The 17,575-nt window shown below is 55.8% G+C and overlaps 1 protein-coding gene across 3 annotated transcripts in view; it reads right to left on the reverse strand.

Moving 5' to 3' along the window:
- SCUBE1 (signal peptide, CUB domain and EGF like domain containing 1) overlaps positions 1–17,575 on the reverse strand; it is a gene marked incomplete at its 5' end in the record, with an annotated part of 129,954 nt that overhangs the window by 7,876 nt on the left and 104,503 nt on the right. For all 3 annotated transcript variants that reach the window (XM_082636314.1, XM_082636316.1, XM_082636315.1), the window contains 8 exons: positions 449–616; positions 1,963–2,124; positions 5,205–5,408; positions 6,647–6,784; positions 7,555–7,671; positions 8,661–8,765; positions 9,127–9,246; positions 16,764–16,886. In XM_082636314.1, coding sequence (XP_082492440.1) covers positions 449–616; positions 1,963–2,124; positions 5,205–5,408; positions 6,647–6,784; positions 7,555–7,671; positions 8,661–8,765; positions 9,127–9,246; positions 16,764–16,886 — 1,137 coding nt within the window. The remainder of the gene's footprint in view (positions 1–448; positions 617–1,962; positions 2,125–5,204; positions 5,409–6,646; positions 6,785–7,554; positions 7,672–8,660; positions 8,766–9,126; positions 9,247–16,763; positions 16,887–17,575) is intronic.

Genomic DNA, 17,575 nt, shown 5'->3' on the forward strand with positions numbered 1-17,575 from the left:
AGGACTGTCCCTCCGTGGAGAGTCGAGCCTCAGGCGGCGGTGGAGCTTCGGTGGTGTGGAGGGGAGGAGGGGCCGCACTGCAGGGCCCTGGCAGCCCTGAAGACCTTTGACCTCTGACCTCGCCCCACTGTCCCTCCTCACCTTCCTCCCCTCCCAACCTTCCTCCCGGTGCAGCTCAAAGCCTCCCCAGTGTCTTGAGGAGCTGGGGGATGGGGGCTCAAAGCTCCAGGCTGGAGCCTCAGTGCCTGCCTGGCTCTCTCATCCGAGCCGAGGCAGGCATGTGCTGGACACCCCCGTCCCTGTCCTCGTGTGCAGCACAGAGCTCGTCACCAGTGTCCACTGCTTGAGGCTCCAGCCTCCTCTGACCTTGGAGGTTTGCCAGGGCAGGAAATGAGGGGCATCCAGGGAAACGGACCCTGAGCGGAGGGGTGACTGGGGGAGTCCTCACCTTTGGCCTCACAGTCTTGGAAGGCGGCTGTGCCCTCGTGCTTGGTGAGCAGTCCCCCTCCGCAGGGGAAGCAGCCCGTGCGCCCAGGCTCAGGCTGGTACATGCCCACGGGGCAGGCCTGGCAGGGCCTGAAGCCGTCGGTGGAGAAGAAGCCTGGAGAGCACTGGCCTGCGAGTCAGAGGTCACGGCTCAGGCTGGGGGGCGGGGCGCCTCGGTCCAGGCCCGGCGCTCAGCTCAGCCCTCACCTGTCCTGGGAAAGGCACCAAGGCGGGGGGTCGAGGGGGAGGAGGGCACTGTGTGGTCTTGGTCAGGCCTGGCTTTTCTCCTCCCACCAGCTAGAAGGGCTGTGTGTTGAGAAGTGGCCTCGCTCTGGAGCTGAGAAGTGTGGACGCCACATGTGGAGGTGGGAGGTCGTGGAGGCCATTTATTTAGGGGGCTCTGCCCAGGGGGGCGGGCCACACTGTCTTCACATGAGGACCTGGGGCTCTTAAGCTCCAGGCTGATGCTGCCTTGTCTATCTGCCTGGCTGGGCCTGAGCAGAGGGAGGGGGTTCTGTGAGGTCCCTAGGGCACAGCTGGGACAAAGGGAGGAGACAACACATTCTACCAAGAAGTCAGGATGTAGAGGGTATTCCGGCGCTGAGTGAGGCATGGGTTTAGTGCCTTCTCAGCCCCGACCATGGAATTCTCTGCTCCCCCAGTGGCCTCTCTGTGCTCTCTGACAGGTACTACCTCCCCTGGGGCACAGACCACACTCCTGGAGCGGGCAGGGGCCAGAGGGCAGCGGGCCAGCCTGCAGGGGCTCAGGGCCGGGCTCTGATCTCTTCTGTCCCCCAGAGAAGGCTGGAGGTCTCCGCCACCCTAAGGGTCCCACTCACCAGCACACCTTTCCCCATCCGTTCTCTTGGGTGAGCCTCACAATGGCCCGGGAAGGGAGGCTGATGGGGGGAAGGCTACAAGCCCATTTCACAGATGAGGTTAAGTGGGGGTGGTAAATGGAAAAGCTCTTTGCAAACCAAATTGTGCTCGGTAAGTTGAAAAAGGGCTCTCCAAACCATCCAAAAGGCCAACTGTAAAGTTCTTTGTGTAGAGCACAGTTCTTCCCCAAGTATCTGGCTGCACTCCACAAAGCATTTCGACAATGATGGGTGCCCCATGAGGTGTCACGTGTTTGGTCAACTATAAAGCACTATGTACCTCCGCTATAAGCTGACCTGTAAATGAGCAAGTGGTAAACTGTAAAGTCCTTTCCAACCTGCATGGTGCAGTTTTAAATGGCACCAAGTGCAGCCCAGCGCCTGCTCACCACCGTGCACTCTGGCACATGCACTGTGGGTCTGCAACGCACTTTGTAAGTGCAGCTGTGCGGAAGTCCTGACAGGCTCTGGAAATGGCAAAGAGCTTTACAAAAGACCACGAGGCACCCGGGCCTTTGCCTTGGGAACCTCGGTGGAGACAGGAGGTGCCCTGTTCCCCCACCCCCAGCTCCTCTTTTCAGGGAGGGCCCCTACTCGCCTCCACACTCGGATACGTTGCGGGCACCAGCCAGGCCGAGCCCGTCGCTGCTGGGGCACGGCGTGCAGCTGAGCTGGCCGTTCCCGTCCTGGTAGGTCCCCGGCGTGCATGGCACACACTGGCCTGGCTCTCCGCTGAAGTAGGTGCCAGGCCCACAGGCCACTGCGGAGGCAACGTGGAGAGACTGCTGGGGGCAGAGGTGGGGAGCAGTGGCCAGGCGGTCTGGCCGTCTGTCTGCTGGTGCCTCAAGCCCAGGCTCTGCCCTTCCACATAGGGCCCAGCTCTCGCCCCTGTGGCTCCAGGGGCACAGAGGGGCCCAGACCCATCCCAGGAGAGCAGGGGGTAGGAGCCAGGCAGTGGTCATCTGTGAAGACCCTGTCCTGGTCTCATGCGCCTTCCCAGCTGCTGCCACTCAGGGTCCCCTGCAGACCCCTTGCCTCAGCCCTCTTGTAAGTGTCTCTGCAGGGACTGTCGTCCCCTTTCTGCTCCACATGCTGCCCTCCAGCCCTGGGCCCTCGGCCTGTGTACCAACGGCCTCCTAGATGCCCCACAGTCAACTTCATCCAAACCAAGCTCCCCTGCCGGCTCCCCTTTCCTTCCCTGTGTGGCGGAGCTGGCACCTGAGGACGTGGGGCTCAGGTGCAGAGGGGCTGTGGGAGTGACAGGGCCCTGGGGGCTGAGGATACAGAGATGCCGGGCTGAGGAGAGCCAGTGTGGTTGGCTGCATTGGCCACATAAGCAAACTGATGAGTGAGTAAGGGAACTGATGGAGAAAATAAGTTAAGGAGAAAGGGAGCTGAATGCCTCATGGGATAAGATATTTAGAAACATGGAAAAATAACATGCAAAAAAAAAGTTAGAAAGAATACTGAGGTACTGAATTGGAGGTATTGGTATGAACTCATGGTTTTATAAAACACACACACACACATACACACATGCAGAGCTACAGGAATAGCATAGGTACGTAGGTCTCCATGTAAAATACGCATACCTATACTTTCTAGTTCTGTCCAATGAGAGGGCCTAGAAGCAGTGACACGCCAGTAGCAATGAGTACCTCAGCTTTCGCTTTCTACACACTCTCCTCCTCTAAAAGGAACAGGGGTCCTTGGAGATTTGGCTGATTCCAAGGCAGGGAAAGCACAAGCTGAGTCTGAAACATCTTTAGTGCCGGACAGTAAGAGAATGCTCGATGAGTGATGGAGCCATGTCAAAAGGACACAGGGGTCAAGCTGATGGGGCGGCCACTGGCTGAAGCGGGGACGATCTGAGCACTGAACTAAGTCATGTTAGGAGTGGATTACAAGCCAGTGAGGAATCTGTGAGTCCACACTGACATAAATGCATAGATATATAGATACATGCCAACATGTGGGAGAAGGGAAAGCTCTCTCTTACACTAGAATGCTAATAAATGTAGGAAGGATGATAGAAATAGAGAACACGGCTTGGCAACAATTGTAGAAGTGGCTAATTTGGTGGCTGTCAGCGAGTGGATGGCAGTTTGATGGGGAGCAGGGTGTTGGTGCAACTCCAATACGTCCCCATGAAATCCTAATCAATTGCAGAGGGAAAAGGGTGAATTAAGGTGGAGGAACCAGCGGTGGACCAGGGCAATACCCTGTGCCTCCTGAAGGGGGCGCTGAAGAGCAGACGTGGAGCGTGGTTTTCCTGCCAAGAACGCAGGCCCTGAGTCTGGTCACCAGGAAACACCAGATGCAGCTGAGGGTCACTTTACAGAACTTAGGGCCAGCCGGGGGCAGGACAGGAGAGGCAGGGGAAGAGCCAGGAACTGCTCCAGATGAAGGATTCTGGAGACATGACCACTAAACACAACTCGGAGAGGAAAGGGATGCTGTCGGAAGAGCTGGTGAAATTTAGCGGGTGACGTAAAGGCGCACAAGCACGCCACACACACGGGAAAGCATGACAGCGCGAATGCTGTAAGACATCCGCAGTGGGGGAATCTGCATGAAGAAAATACGGAAGTTCTTTGTTCTGTCTGGCAGTGTTTCTGAAAGTTTGAAATGGTTTCAAAATAAGTGGTTAAAAATAAAAGAATGACATCCCGAGTCCCTCCCCCTCCCCCCTTGCGGGGAAACGGCGCTGTGCCCGCTCCACCGCCCCTCCCCCCACTCCTAAATCCCACCTCCTCTCCAGCGGCTCCCACCCTGTGTCTCTGGCCCAGGCTACACTCTGTGCTCCAGATTTGTGCCTCCAACCTAGTCAGCGCCTTCACCAGGACGACTCATGAGCGTCTCAGACTAACAAGGACAGCTGGGACACCCCCTCCGCCAGCCCCCTCCCCCAAGTTTCTCCCAGATCCGAAAACGATGCAATCTCTGCCCAAGTGGCCAGAACCCTTGGAGTCGTCCTTGAAGCCTCCTTCTCCCTCGCCTCCCTCTTAAAGCGTGCTCTCAATTTCTCTCTTCCTTGTCCGCCTCTCCTGCTACCCCTGGTTCCAGGTCTACCATCTCTGGCTAGGTCTCCGCTCCGCTGCTGCCCCCCACTTGGCCTTCCCACGGCAGAGGGCGAATGAGGCTGTTGCCGGCTCAGCGCGGGCCAGTGCTTCCCAGCGCGCCCAGGGCAGCACCGGGGCCAGCAAGCCCTCATCTGGCCTGTGGATACGCTCACCCGGTGGCTGCCTGCCTTCTCTCCCACGTAACCGTCAACCCCACTAGAACCAGGACTCAGTCAAGTTCACCTCTGAGCCACCGGGGGCTGTCTCTAAACCCGTCCCCTCTCGATGGGGGCCGGTCAGGTCCCCAGCCTCGTTCACTGGACCTGGCCGCCCTGCCCACGGCCCCTGCGGTGGCCTGGCCTTCCCTGCACCTGGCAGCACCGCCCCCGCCCCGCCGGGGGGCCCTCAGCCTCCTGGGCATCTTCACTCTGCTCCTCCTCTGCCCTCAGCTCCCACATGCCTCCGCCGGGAAGGCTTCTCGAGCCACATGGACTGGTTCCATGCCCCTCACACCCCTCCCTGGGGCCTTTCTGTCCCACCCCTCCTCAGGACCGCAGGCGGGGTCACACGTGTACTCGGTCCCGGCACCAGGGGAGCGCCCTTTAATGACAGCCGTCATGTCTAAGTGCTACGGCACTCCTCCCCGGCAGGCCTCCTTGTCTCCCTGTCCCGGCCCAACGTGTCTGTCTCCCGTGGGCTCTATACCTGGGCCCACACGGAAGGAAGGACAGAGAAAGTCCGCAGGGCGACACTGGAGTGGCTGAGGGCAGGGACTCACCGCATTTGCCGTCCTGCAGCACCTGGCCTGTGCCACACGTCCCCTGGCCCTCCAGGGCCTTGGCCGGCCGCTGGGCCACCTCGTACTCGGTGCCTGCGACCTGGACGGAGAAGTGCTGCCGGCTGACGGACTTGCGCAGAGTCTTGACGGCGGCCTGCAGGCTCTGCTCCACTCGCCTCCGCACGCACTCGGCCTCGCAGGTGTCTGCAGGGGCGGGCAAGACCCGAGCTTGCGACCCCCCGCCCCGCCGCCGCCAGCCGTCTCTCCGCCAGGCTGCCCAGCCAGGCGCTGCGCTGGGCCGCGCCTCTGCTCAGAGCCTTCCCGCGGCGGCCCCGGGCCGAGGCGCCCTTGCTGCGAATGTCTGACAGCAGGAGACTGAGGCTCCAGAAGACTGAGGCTCCGAGAGGTATGACCCGCTCAAGGGCCCCGCAGCAGATCTGAGCAGAAGAAGCCCGGTCTCTGCCACTGCAACACATCCCCTGCCCAGGGCACAGCTCACTCATGGGGGCCCCGCCTGCTGCTCAAACACCCTTGAGGCTGCCACTGCACCCAAGACCACATCCAGCTCTGCCGCCTTGAATCCCAGGCCCCTCGTGGTCCAGCCCCTGCCCGCCTCGCTAGCTCTAACCCCCAGCATCCGACACTCACCGTGAACTCTGCCTTGCGGCCGCCCTGCCCTCCTCACTGCTTCCGGAACATGCCCTACTCTCCCTGGCCTCTGGGCCTTTACCTGTGCTGTTCACTCTGCCTGAGCGCCATCCCTGCCACCAGTTCCACTTGGTGAACTTTGTTTTCAAGTCCCGATTCAAATGGCACCTCTCTGGGGGAGATTCCGGGCCCCTCTCTAGGGGAGGGCCCTCGGTGCTGTGCCCTGTTCGTTCTCACGTGCCCGCCGTCCGGTGTCTCCCTTGGCTGGCCCTGCTGCCAGTGCGGGGACAAGGGTCTGTCCCCTCTTTCCACAGCGTCCAGGGCCAGGCACACACAGCACACACTTGTGACAGATCTCTGTTCCTCTGTCACAACTCAGCTCTCATCTACAGCCCAGAGGGAACTGCTGGTATGAAACACGAGCCAGCATCCCACAAGGCCCCTGCTGGAACCTGGGAAAGACAGGTCCTTGGCTCAACGGTCCCGGGGAGGCTGCAGGCATGGGCCCTTCCAGGCCCCGGTGAGGGCGTGGAGCAGTGGGGAGAGGCGTGTGGCTGTCACTGCAGGCCCCAGCCCTGCTCCTCCCGCGGCCCCGGGCCTCCTCTTCCACCCTGGGCTGGGCAGCTGCTCTGAGGGTCCGGCCCTGAGCCCTGCCAGTTCCCCCGCTTGCCTGGCTGGCCTCCACCTCTAGTAGCCGTGGCTTGGGTGGGAGCCTGGCTTCATGCCCAGCAGACCTCCCAGCCCACTGTCCTCGCTGAGGCCCTGAGCACCTCACGAGGGGACTCCTCACCCACCTGAGGCCTCTTCCATCTTTGTCTCAACCTCGAACTCTGCTGTGATGTGAGTCACCTCCTTGGATGGGGATTTGCGGCCACGGCGCCTCTTCTTGGAGGAGTCACACTTGAGGGTCACAAAGGTCACGTGGCAGTTTTCTGGACAAGGAAGGGGCCACTGTGGCGAAGGTGGCACGGTCCTACCTCACCCTGCACACAGACTGCTGGTGGCCAGGGTCCCACCCTGCCTGAGTCCATGCGCACACGGGGAAACTGAGGCTGGAGAAAGCCAGGTCTCAGGAGGGGCCGGGGGGGCTGAGCCAGGCCCTGCACCCAGCCCTCCCGAAGCCATCACACTGCTGCATGTGAGGCACTTCGTGCATCTTCCTTAGCAAAGCTGTGCAGCTCCAGCTCAGGGCCGCTCGGCCCAGGTTAGGCCTGCTGGGCACCGAGGTTTGTCAGATTTGAGGAGGAATCCTAAGGTGTTCGGGAATCTTCATGGAAACAGAGCTGGCATGCTTTCCTCCTGGTCCTTTTCCCCAGGCTCTCCCCGAGCCTGGAACACCCTTCTGGGTCACCCTCATTCTAGAGAGAGCTGCTGAGTGAGCCCAGGGTTCCTCCCGTTTGGACACGACCAGGCTGTGCAGAAAGCCCTTGCTCTGGGGGAGCTCATTTAACCCCGAGTGAGGCGGACCGGTGGACCCCAGGGATGCTTTTCCACTCAAATGCTGGCTTTCTTCCCCAGGGACACCACCACTCTCTATGGTCCACCAGGCGTGGCTCCTGGGGCTAAGGGACCACGGTGGTGAGGACGAAGAGAGGCCCCTACCCCTGGAAACCCAGTCCCGCTGGACCCTGGGCTCCCAGCCCCCAGGCCTGGGGACCTCCGCCCGCCCCCCGTGTGGGCGGTGCCAGGGCAGCCCACTCACCCAGCAGCAGCTGCCTCAGGGCCTCCTTTGCTGGCTCCCGGCTTCGGGGCTGGAGGTGGCACTTGGCATCTCGAATCTTGAACCGGGCCTTCTGCCTGATGAGGGTGGCAGGGACACCTGGGGAAAGTCCAAATCCCCCCAGGTGGCGGCCTCTCCCTTGGGCAGGGAGGTGGTGGGGCCGGGGGCTGCGGAGGGAGTGCCTGAGCGTGAGGGGGCTGCCAGGGGGACAAACCCACCGGGAGCCATGGGTGGGGACCTCTGCCGCTTTGTTTCTCTCCCTGAAAAAGGTGCAAGGGTGGGTGGACGGTGGGGTCATGCTCGCCCCAGGGGCCATCCAGCCAGCGGTCGGTGGAGGAGGAAGGGCAAGCCTCCTACCTTTCTCCCCCATCACCAGAGCTACTTTATGCGGCTGGTGCTTTCAGGAAAAGGGGCAGCATGGACGAGAGAGGGAAGCAAGGAAGGGAAGGGGATTTGAAATGATACAGATGCCAGAGCCGCTGAGTCCTTCCAAGAGCAAAGCAGACCCTTGGACCAAAGAATCCTATAGTCACAGAAGCTTAGGATTACATTGTGTATGTATTAAGCATATCATTGAATCCAGCATCCTGAATAGGAGAAGCTGCCGAAGCACAACCTCCTGCTGGCAGGGGATCTGGCTGTGTCCCAAAGTGCGTGGGAGTGTGCGTGCCTCCAGTATTCCTGGGGGGTGGGGTGGGGCGGGTGGGTGGTCTCCCAGGGAAGCTCTGACTCTGGGAGTTTTTAGAACCTTGTGGCCGCAGCAGATGTGACTCCCTTCACTGAAATGGAATCTGAGATCCATAGACCCATAGCACTTTAGGGTCACTAAACCACTCTGGAACTGTGGCCCAGAGCCGGAAGGGCCCTTCCATGGTCCACTGCCCTTGGGCTGGGACTCAGCTTACAGCCTGCTTGCTTCTGGGTCCTGGCCCTGCTCTTAGCTCCCTGGCACACTGAGCCATACTGGGCAGGCGCCAGGCCAGGAGGCCTTCCCTGGGCCATGCCTCTCTGTCTGCCCCTGGCCTGGTGCTGGACGGAAAGTCAAGGGGTCCCGCAGGTGCGTGCGGTGTGGACAGGCCAGGGACTACCTGAGCAGCTGGGCCCGGTGCTGGAGCCGGTGCTGTTGCGTTTCTGTAGCATCTTGCCCTGGAGGCCCGGGACACCGCAGCTCAGGCTGTAGCTGTCGTCCGAGTCTGTAGAGAGGCCAGGGCTGAGATGGGCCTGGGTGCCCCCCCTTCCAGCACCCGCACATCCTGGGGGCCTCGGAGGGGTCACTGAATGCGATGAGGGTCAGGACTGACCCTCACGTCAGTCCGTTTCTGCTACACAACTACAGGCTAAGTGGCTGGGCAGGAATGCGTCCGCTGCACTTTTGAGAAGGACACTGCGGCCCCCACAGAACCAGACAGCTGCCCAGGGTCACTCAGTGACCAGGGCTGGGGGTCCTCATTCCTAGGTTGGGCTCCCCTCCTGGAGAACAGCAGGGAGCAGAGGCTGGATCCCAGGGAAGGGAGCCCCGCCCCCCATCCCATCCTGGGGACAGCCTTGGGTTACCTGGCATGAAGAGTGTGTGGGCCAGGCAGGAAAGGGAGCAGCTTTCCACACCGCCCACCTTGCTGCAGGACAGCTGGGCCTGGGGTGAGGCCTTGGCCCGAGAAAGGCACTTGCCCGTCTCTGAGGAGAAGGAAGACACAAGAGAGGCTTGAGGGGCCAGGAGTGGCTTTCTGGAGCCGGCAGGGCCCCTGAGCATGGACCAAGAGGAACGCCCACCACACGTCCGTCCCCTGGCCAGACCGTCTTGGTGGGAGGGGGCTGGGAGATAGCAGGGTCCACATCCGTTTGGACGTAGGGGGACGCTGGGCCCAGGGAGCGGTTTGCTCCCTTCTCCCTCCAACACCAGTCCGGGCTCTCTGTGAGAAGGTTCACTCCCTGAAGTCTCAGAAAATTCTCCTACACATGATTCAGATTACAGCCGATGGGAACCTTAATATACCTCTATTGTGTATGATCACAAAACAGAATCCCTGGGGCAAAGTTTCCACGGCATCAGCAGAACGACTGGAGGAGAGCCCAGGAAGAGTCCAGACTGTCTTCCCTGATTGCAAGAAATCTTTTTTTGTTTTTTTTTTGGTATCAACATGCAAAGGTTAGGCCAGGCTCTCAGGGGACAAACTCAACAACATGGGGAGCACCCGTGACCAAGGCTTGTCCTTCCTGCCTCAGAGCAATCATAGCCTTGGATAAAGTAGTTGAAACATCTTCAGATCTTGTACCAGAACCACGTTTAAATCACATGCAGTATGATCGCTCCTGTGACCTGAAAACACCCAGTACTTTTTCTGCTTGTCAGTGAACTAATCATGGTGTCTGGTTCCTTTCTCCTTCTCATACTACCATCGAGCAACTCTCCTACCCCTTCCTCTTTTTTTTTTTTTTTGGCTGCACCATGTGGATTTTGGGATCTTAGTTCCTGGACCAGGGATTGAACCCAGGCCACAGTCACGAAAGTGCCGAGTCCTAACCATTGAATCGCCAGGGAATTCCCTCTCCTACCCCTTCCTGAAGGAGAGACTCATCTCAGTGTGTCTGTACTTCAGAAGTGTTCATATCCAGAACAGATCTTTTGGATGCTCCACACCAAATCCCAACTTAATATTGTTTTGTTGATGGGACTTATCTTAAAAAATGAAGAGATCCTAAAATCCATATGGAAATTCAAGGGAAGTTCGAGAATAGCCAGATCTTGAAATATGAAAAACAAAGTAGGAGGACTCACATTTTATGATTTAAAAACACTATAAAGCTACAGTGGTGTATAGGTATGAGGACAAACAAATAGATCAATGGGACAGAACTGAGAGTCCAGAGACAAATCCATACATTTATGGCCAACTGATTTCAAGAGGGTGTCAACATAATTCTATGGGGAAAAAGAATGGTTTTTTTCCAACAAATGATGCTGTGACACTTGAAGAGCCACATGCAAAAGAATGAAGTTGGACCCCTATCTCACACATATAAAATTAATTCAAAATGGATCAAAGACCTAAATGTAAGAGCTAAAAATATAAAGCTCTTAGAAGAAAACAGGTGTTATCTTTGGGAACTTAGATTAGGCAATGAACAGTTTCTCAGAAGTGACATAAAAGACACAGGCAACCAAAGGAAAAAAAGAGATAAACTGAACTTTACGAAAATTAAAAACTTTCATGATTCAAAAGACACCATCAAGAAAGTGAAAAGACAACTCACAGAATGAGAAAAAAAATCTTTGCAAATCTTATATCTAATTAGGGACTTGTATCTAAAACATATAAGGAATTCTTACACTTGAATAATAAAGACAAAGAACCCAATCAAAAAATGGGCAAAGGAGCTGAATAGACACTTCTCCAAAGAAGATATACAAATGGACAATAAACACATGAAAAGATACTCAACATTATTAGCCATCAGGGAATTACAAATAAAAACCACAATGAGATACCATTTTACACCCAGTAAGATGACTATAATCAAAAAGTCAGCTAATAACAAGTGTTGGTGAGGATGTGGAGAAACTGGAGCCCTCACACACTGCTGGAGGGAATGTAAAATCGTGCAGCCACTTTGGAAAATAGTCTGGCAGTTCCTTGAAATTTAAACACAGGGTTACCATATGACCCAGCGATTCCACCCCTAGGTATATACCCAAGAAAATTGTAAACATACGTTTATACAGAAATTTGCACATGAATATTCATAATATCCCAAAACTGGAAACAACCCAAATGTCCATCGACTGATGAGTGGATAAACAAAATGCAGTATAACCATACAGTGGAATGTAACTCAGCAATAAAGAGGAATGAAGCACTGACACATGCTACACCGTGGGTAAACCTTGAAAACATTACGCTAAATGAAATGTCAGTCACAGAAGGCCACACGTTGCATTCCACTTACATGAAATGTCCGGAATAGGCGAATTCATAAAAGACAAAAGTCGATTATGGTTGCCTAGGACTGGGGGGCTTGAGGGAAAATGGGGAGTGACTGCATGGGGTTTCTTTGGGGAGTAATGAAAATGCTCTAAAGTGGATTGTGGTTGCACAACTCTGTGATTATACTAAAACACACTGAATTGTACACTAAATGGGTGAATTTTGTGGCATGTGATTATATCTCAAAAAAGCTGTTAATAAGAGCAAAAAACAAAAAGAAGAGAGACAGGAGACTTCCCTGTTGGCACAGGGGTTTAGAATCCACCTGCCAATGCAGGGGACACGGGTTCGAGCCCTGGTCCAGGAAGATCCCACATGCTGCAGAGCAACTAAGCCCGTGCACCACAACTACTGAGCCTGCGCTCTAGAGCCTGAGAGCCACAACTACTGAAGCCGGCGTGCCTAGAGCCCGTGCTCCGCACCGCAAGAAAGAGTAGCCCCCGCTCTCCACAACTAGAGAGACACCATACACAGCAACGAAGACCCAAAGCAGCCAAAAAAAAAAAAAAAAGTACTTAAAAAAAAAAAAAGGAAGAGAGATAGTACCAGGCTGGACAGGCAAGAATCCTCCAGGCTGGAATCAAGCCCGGAGGGGCTCCAGTTGGCTCTAGGGCCGCACCCGTGGCTCTCTCTAGCATGTTAAATTGCTAAACATAAAAGGTAAATATGCACATGAGCGGAAGCACTCAACCTTAGAATGCTTTGAAAACAGAGAGGTTTCCTGCCCATAACGGGAGCACAGAGGCCCACAGCAGAAGAGGTGGAAGTTGGTGGAAATGTTTCCAGATCATCATGTGAAACAGGCTGCTCTGGCCGAAGTCCTGGGGCAAGGACAGAGGGGCCCAAGGGTTCCATCACACACTAGGTTTGGCTTCCTACTCTGTAAAGAAGCAGGGGGAGCAAGTTGTAAGAGCCATGAGGATGATGCCTGGTGAAGCCAGAGCGGCCTCCTGGGACCACCAGACCACCTCACTCAGACGCTTGCTAACATCTTTCCTAAGACAACCCATCCTTGTAGGGACAAACTGGCGGTGGCATTAGACAACGTTGGTGAGAAGCTTTTCCAGGGTGGCAGAGGAAATGGCCAGTTCGTGGTGTGGCTGTGACCTTCAGAATCCTGGGTAAAGTGTAAAGATGGGACATGGACTTGAACCAAGCCCTAAGCGACACTTTGAGCACGTCCAGATGGATTTCATGGGTTATAATTACGCTCTAGTAATAGTATGTTTACTTTCTGGATGAACTGAAGCAGTCTCTTGTTGAAAAAAATAACAGCACTCATAGGAGCTAAAATATGATTAGATTTTGTGTTCCTTCTTTGGGATATTCCAATTTATTTATTTAGTAACATACAGACACATTTTACTGGGAGAGTTATTCATGAATTACTCAGAAATATCACAGTCTTTATTACCCCTAATTTTTCTTAAGAAATAAAAATGAATTTTTCAGAACTTACTGTAAAGTCACCATTTACAGATTTAAAAAAAATAAATTTATTTATTTTGTTTATTTATTTTAGGCTGTGTTGGGTCTTCATTGCTGTGTGTGGGCTTTCTCTAGTTGCGGCGAGGGGGGGCTACTCTTCGTTGTGGTGCGCGGGCTTCTCATTGCAGTGGCTTCTCTTGTTGCGGAGCATAGGCTCTAGGCGCATGGGCTTCAGTAGTTGTGGCATGTGGGCTCAGCAGTTGTGGCTCATGGGCTTAGTTGCTCCATGGCATGTGGGATCTTCCCGGACCAGGGCTTGAACTCGTGTCCCCTGCATTGGCAGGCGGATTCTTAATCACTGAGCCACCAGGGAAGCCCTAGAGGTCTTAAACTGAGGTTTTTTAGAGAACCCCCCAAAGCAGACAGTTCACAGAAATTGACTGTTACCCAAGATTCTCAGAACCGGCTGATGGCTACACAGAATAGAGAGGTTGTGCCTAAGACGACTGGAATGAATTCTCCTAGACGTCTGTACCCACTGATTTCCACACGCTCTTTTGCATACCTTTGTTCTTCATTCTTCGGATCACGTTTTCCCACCTTATGCATTTAAAGCTGCACACTTCTGGTTTACCCTATCATGTTTCCCTTACAAATAACTCACCTAGATCTAGGCCTTACTAGTGATAACCACCATCCTGATTCTTTTTTTCTTTTTTTTAAATAAATTTATTTATTTATTTTTTGGCTGCGTTGGGCCTTTGTTGCTGTGCGCGGGCTTTCTCTAGTTGCGGCAAGGGGGGGCTACTCTTTGTTGCGGTGCGCGGGCTTCTCATTGCAGTGGCTTCTCTTGTTGCGGAGCACGGGCTCTAGGCGCGTGGGCTTCAGTACTTGTGGCACGCAGGCTCAGCAGTTGTGGCTCACGGGCTCTAGAGCACAGGTTCAGTAGTTGTGGCACACAGGTTTAGTTGCCCCGGCATGTGGGATCTTCCCGGACCAGGGCTCGAACCCACGTCCCCTGCATGGGCAGGTGGATTCTTAACCACTGTGCCACCAGGGAAGTCCCTACCCTCCTGATTCTTTAAATCGGTTCTCCCAAGCTATTGCTAGGGAAGCCAACATTTTAAAATGTTATAAAGTATGTTACACGAACATAATTATGATCCTCTTTGTAGGCAATACATAAAAAAGGAAAATGCCCTCCCATCAGGAGGGACCAGTTTAGCTGTCCTGCAATGTATTTGACTGTTTGTCACAACACCACCCACAGACAATATACCTACCGCTCCACTGAGGTTGACCCCGTGTCTCACATGGACATCTGATTCATGGGTGCCACCCCAGGACCTCAGCTACCTGCCCTGTGGGTCTCTGAGACTGTAACAAGTGAATGACTCGCCAGTACCCTCAGTGAACGATGCCTCCTTGCAAAGTATCTAACCGTAGAACACCTGAGGGACGTAATAATACCTGGTGAAGCAGATGGTGGAGGCTCTTGGCCCCAACCAGAGGGACTGGACAGCTTTAGCGGTCATCAAAAATGTGTCCCTCACTTAGGGTGATACAGTGAATAATACAGCCTAGGGCATGGCGTGGGGGGCAGGACAAAGCAGTCTGACTGCCTAGTGCAAGTAGTTATAGATAATAGTATGACCTTGGATCTTCTGGGCAACCAGGGGAGTTTGTGCCCCTGCCGGCACTTCATTCTGAACCTGGATTCACAGTCCAGGTGAGGTGGGACGGCCAACTTCAAGGCTACATGAGAAAGCAACCTGCATACTGTGGGCTTAGGGGGCAGGTGGGACCGGTTTTCCCGGTCAGCCCTGGGAACCCTTAAATCATGGTTCTAGAGGGCCTTCCTTCCAGCACCTTCTAGTAAAACCTGCAGTCGCACTTGTCTGTCTCATCATTCCACATCTACTGTCTAGAATATCAACTGCTTTCGCTTGGTCCTAGTCCCAGCAAACGGCTCAGAGACAAAAATGCGATAAAACCTCCCCGACTGACTGTGACCTGATGATCAGACCTCCACCGATGACCGTCCATAGAGGCTGGTTTGGTGGCAGTGGTGAAGATCTGGACAAGCCCTGGTGGCCTCTCCTGCAGCTCTGACTGAGGAGGGACGACCAAAAAGGGGACTGAGAATTAACAAACAAACAAAGAAACGTGTCCTCATATCCCTAGAGAAAGCCTGTACCCAATAGCTCTGGTCATCAGTAAATACCAGACCTCACATGACCCGAATCATCAGTGGACACACCTTGGAAAGCCAATCAATTGATGAGGGCGTGGGCGTGGAAAGTCAGCCAGCTCTGGGCCAGTTCACTCAGCGACCAGGCTTCTGAGGCTGGTGTGAGCCCAGTCTCCCTCAGAGCCCTGCAAAGGCATGCTGCTGAAGACTATCACCTGCCTTTAACCAGCACAACTCCACACGAGCTCTTCCCCCAAACTCTAGGCAAAACCAGTGGTTTGCTTTGCTCAACAAGACTGCCTGAGCAGCAGAGCAATTCTCACTTAAGTAAGCAATAAATTCAGCTGTCTGACCTCGGGTTACTAAGTGATGGTATCCATTCTCTGATACTTTCCTTCATTCCTTCAACAAATCCTTCACTGAGTGTCTATGGCTGCTGGGCCTGTTCTAGGTGCCGGGGATACGGCAGTGAACAAGACAGGCAAAGAATACCTGCTCGGGTGTGCAGAGTGTGTGTCCAGCGAGGCCAGACCGACGACACCCCGGGGCAGCCAGTGGCTGCGATGGGAGGAGGCGAGCACGGGAGACAAGAGGCGGAGGGTGCGCAGAGGGGGGCCGGCTGCTGCTCCAGGTGTGGTCAGGAATCCCCCCACCCCAAGCAGACCCCTGTGCAGGGAGTGACGAGTCCTCTAGGCTAAGAGAAGAGCCCGAGCGTGGCTATGTTGAGGTCGGGGGGCTGCACCTGTGAGGTTAGGGAGGCTGGCACGGGGTGGGTGGGGGTGAGGGTGGAGGGCAAGCTGGCCGGGCTGTAGCAGCCTTTGGGCCATTCCAGGAATCCAGACTTTGCTTCTGCACGACGAGGACTCCCTGGAGGGCTCTGAGCCAAGAGAGATGAACTCTCTTGAGATCTAGAGGCTTACTCTCGAGGCCCTGGGGATGCTGGAGCATGGCAGGGCAAGGACCTGAGAGCCGTTCCTGGGACCCAGTACAGGCCCGGCACACAGCAGGTAGTCAGTGTGTGTTTATGGAACCAGTGAAAATGGACTGTCCAGCACTCAGCCGAGAGGTGCCCCAAGGCCCCAGAGCTCAGCAGCAGAGGGCGCATGAGCCCTGAGCTCTCTAGGAGGCCCGCCCCTTGCCGGGCCAGTGGCGGGTGTACAAAGAACCAGTCGCTCTCCAGTCCAGGCTCTGCTGCTGCTGCACCCCGTGTAACCAGCCCTCCCCTCCCACCAGCTTCCTTGGCAGGACAAGGGGAGCTGGGGCTACTGAGGCCTCCGCCCTCTGCTGCTTCTACGTGTCAGATCCTCCTGAGTCCACAGCTCTGGCTGCACACGCGGACCCCCAGGTCTCCACCTCCGTGCTCCCCGTGCCCCGCCCCCCCCCCAGCCCGTTTCTGTGCCTCTGGCTGACACCAAGCGTGCTCTCCCCGCTGCAACCCCTCTTCTTCTGTCAGCCCTCATTCCCATCAGCCGTACCCCAGCAGCAGAGAGCACCTGCCCAGGAGCCCCAGCCATCCAGGCACCAGGGGAGGACCTGGCACCCAGGCCCTTCTCAGGGGTCCTCGCGATGGCTCGCCCCAGGGCACTCACCCACGCAGTCCTTCCGGTTCCAGTGGAGGCGCCTCCCTGGGGGGCAGACGCATTCGTAGCTGCCCTTGGTGTTGACACAGCCCTGGTCACAGCTCCCGTTGTTCATGCTGCACTCGTCCACATCTGGAAGCACAGGTAGGCGTAAGGGCAGGAGGGAGGGCTGGACGGTCCAGCCGAGGCCACACCCTTGGGGCTGGCAGGGCAGGACCCACCCAGGACAAGAGGGCCGAGAATCCCGACCCCGACTCCAGCCTGATACTGTCACTGGATGCAGACGTGTGGTCGCACACGACACACACACGAGCTTGCACACACACAGGGCTCCCGCAGGCACCGACACACATCCCTCCCCCAGGAACCTCAGTGGTTTGCTGAACTTGGGCAGCTGAGCCCAGACTTGGGGGAGGGCAGAGAAATGGGACAAAATAAAGTTGCAGTCAGGTCTTGTGGGGCCGGAATGACCAGCACCGGCCCCGGGGTCCTGAGGCCGTATCTCACTGTGGGACTTCGGACGTGCCCTTCCCAGCCAGTTTCCCTCCTGCACAACAGGCACCTGGGCGCAGGAAGTGTCCCGAGGCCCCGCCTTCTTTTGGGCCAAAGACCTGTGTGCAGAAGCTGGTGCCCAGGTTTTCGGGAGTCCCTCCAGAAGAATCTGCAGCTCACCCCACGAGCCACGCCCCAGCACCAGCTGTGCCTGAGCCCACCTAAACTTCACAGCTGCCCACAGAGGAAGTGTGGCTACCACCAGGTCAAAGGAAAGGGAGAGACACCAGGGACCTCAGGGCCATTCTTGACACCTCTGCCAGCTTCAC

The sequence above is a fragment of the Mesoplodon mirus genome, assembly GCF_964341445.2.
Source record: "Mesoplodon mirus genome assembly, chromosome: 11".
NCBI classification, from domain to species: Eukaryota; Metazoa; Chordata; class Mammalia; order Artiodactyla; family Ziphiidae; genus Mesoplodon; species Mesoplodon mirus.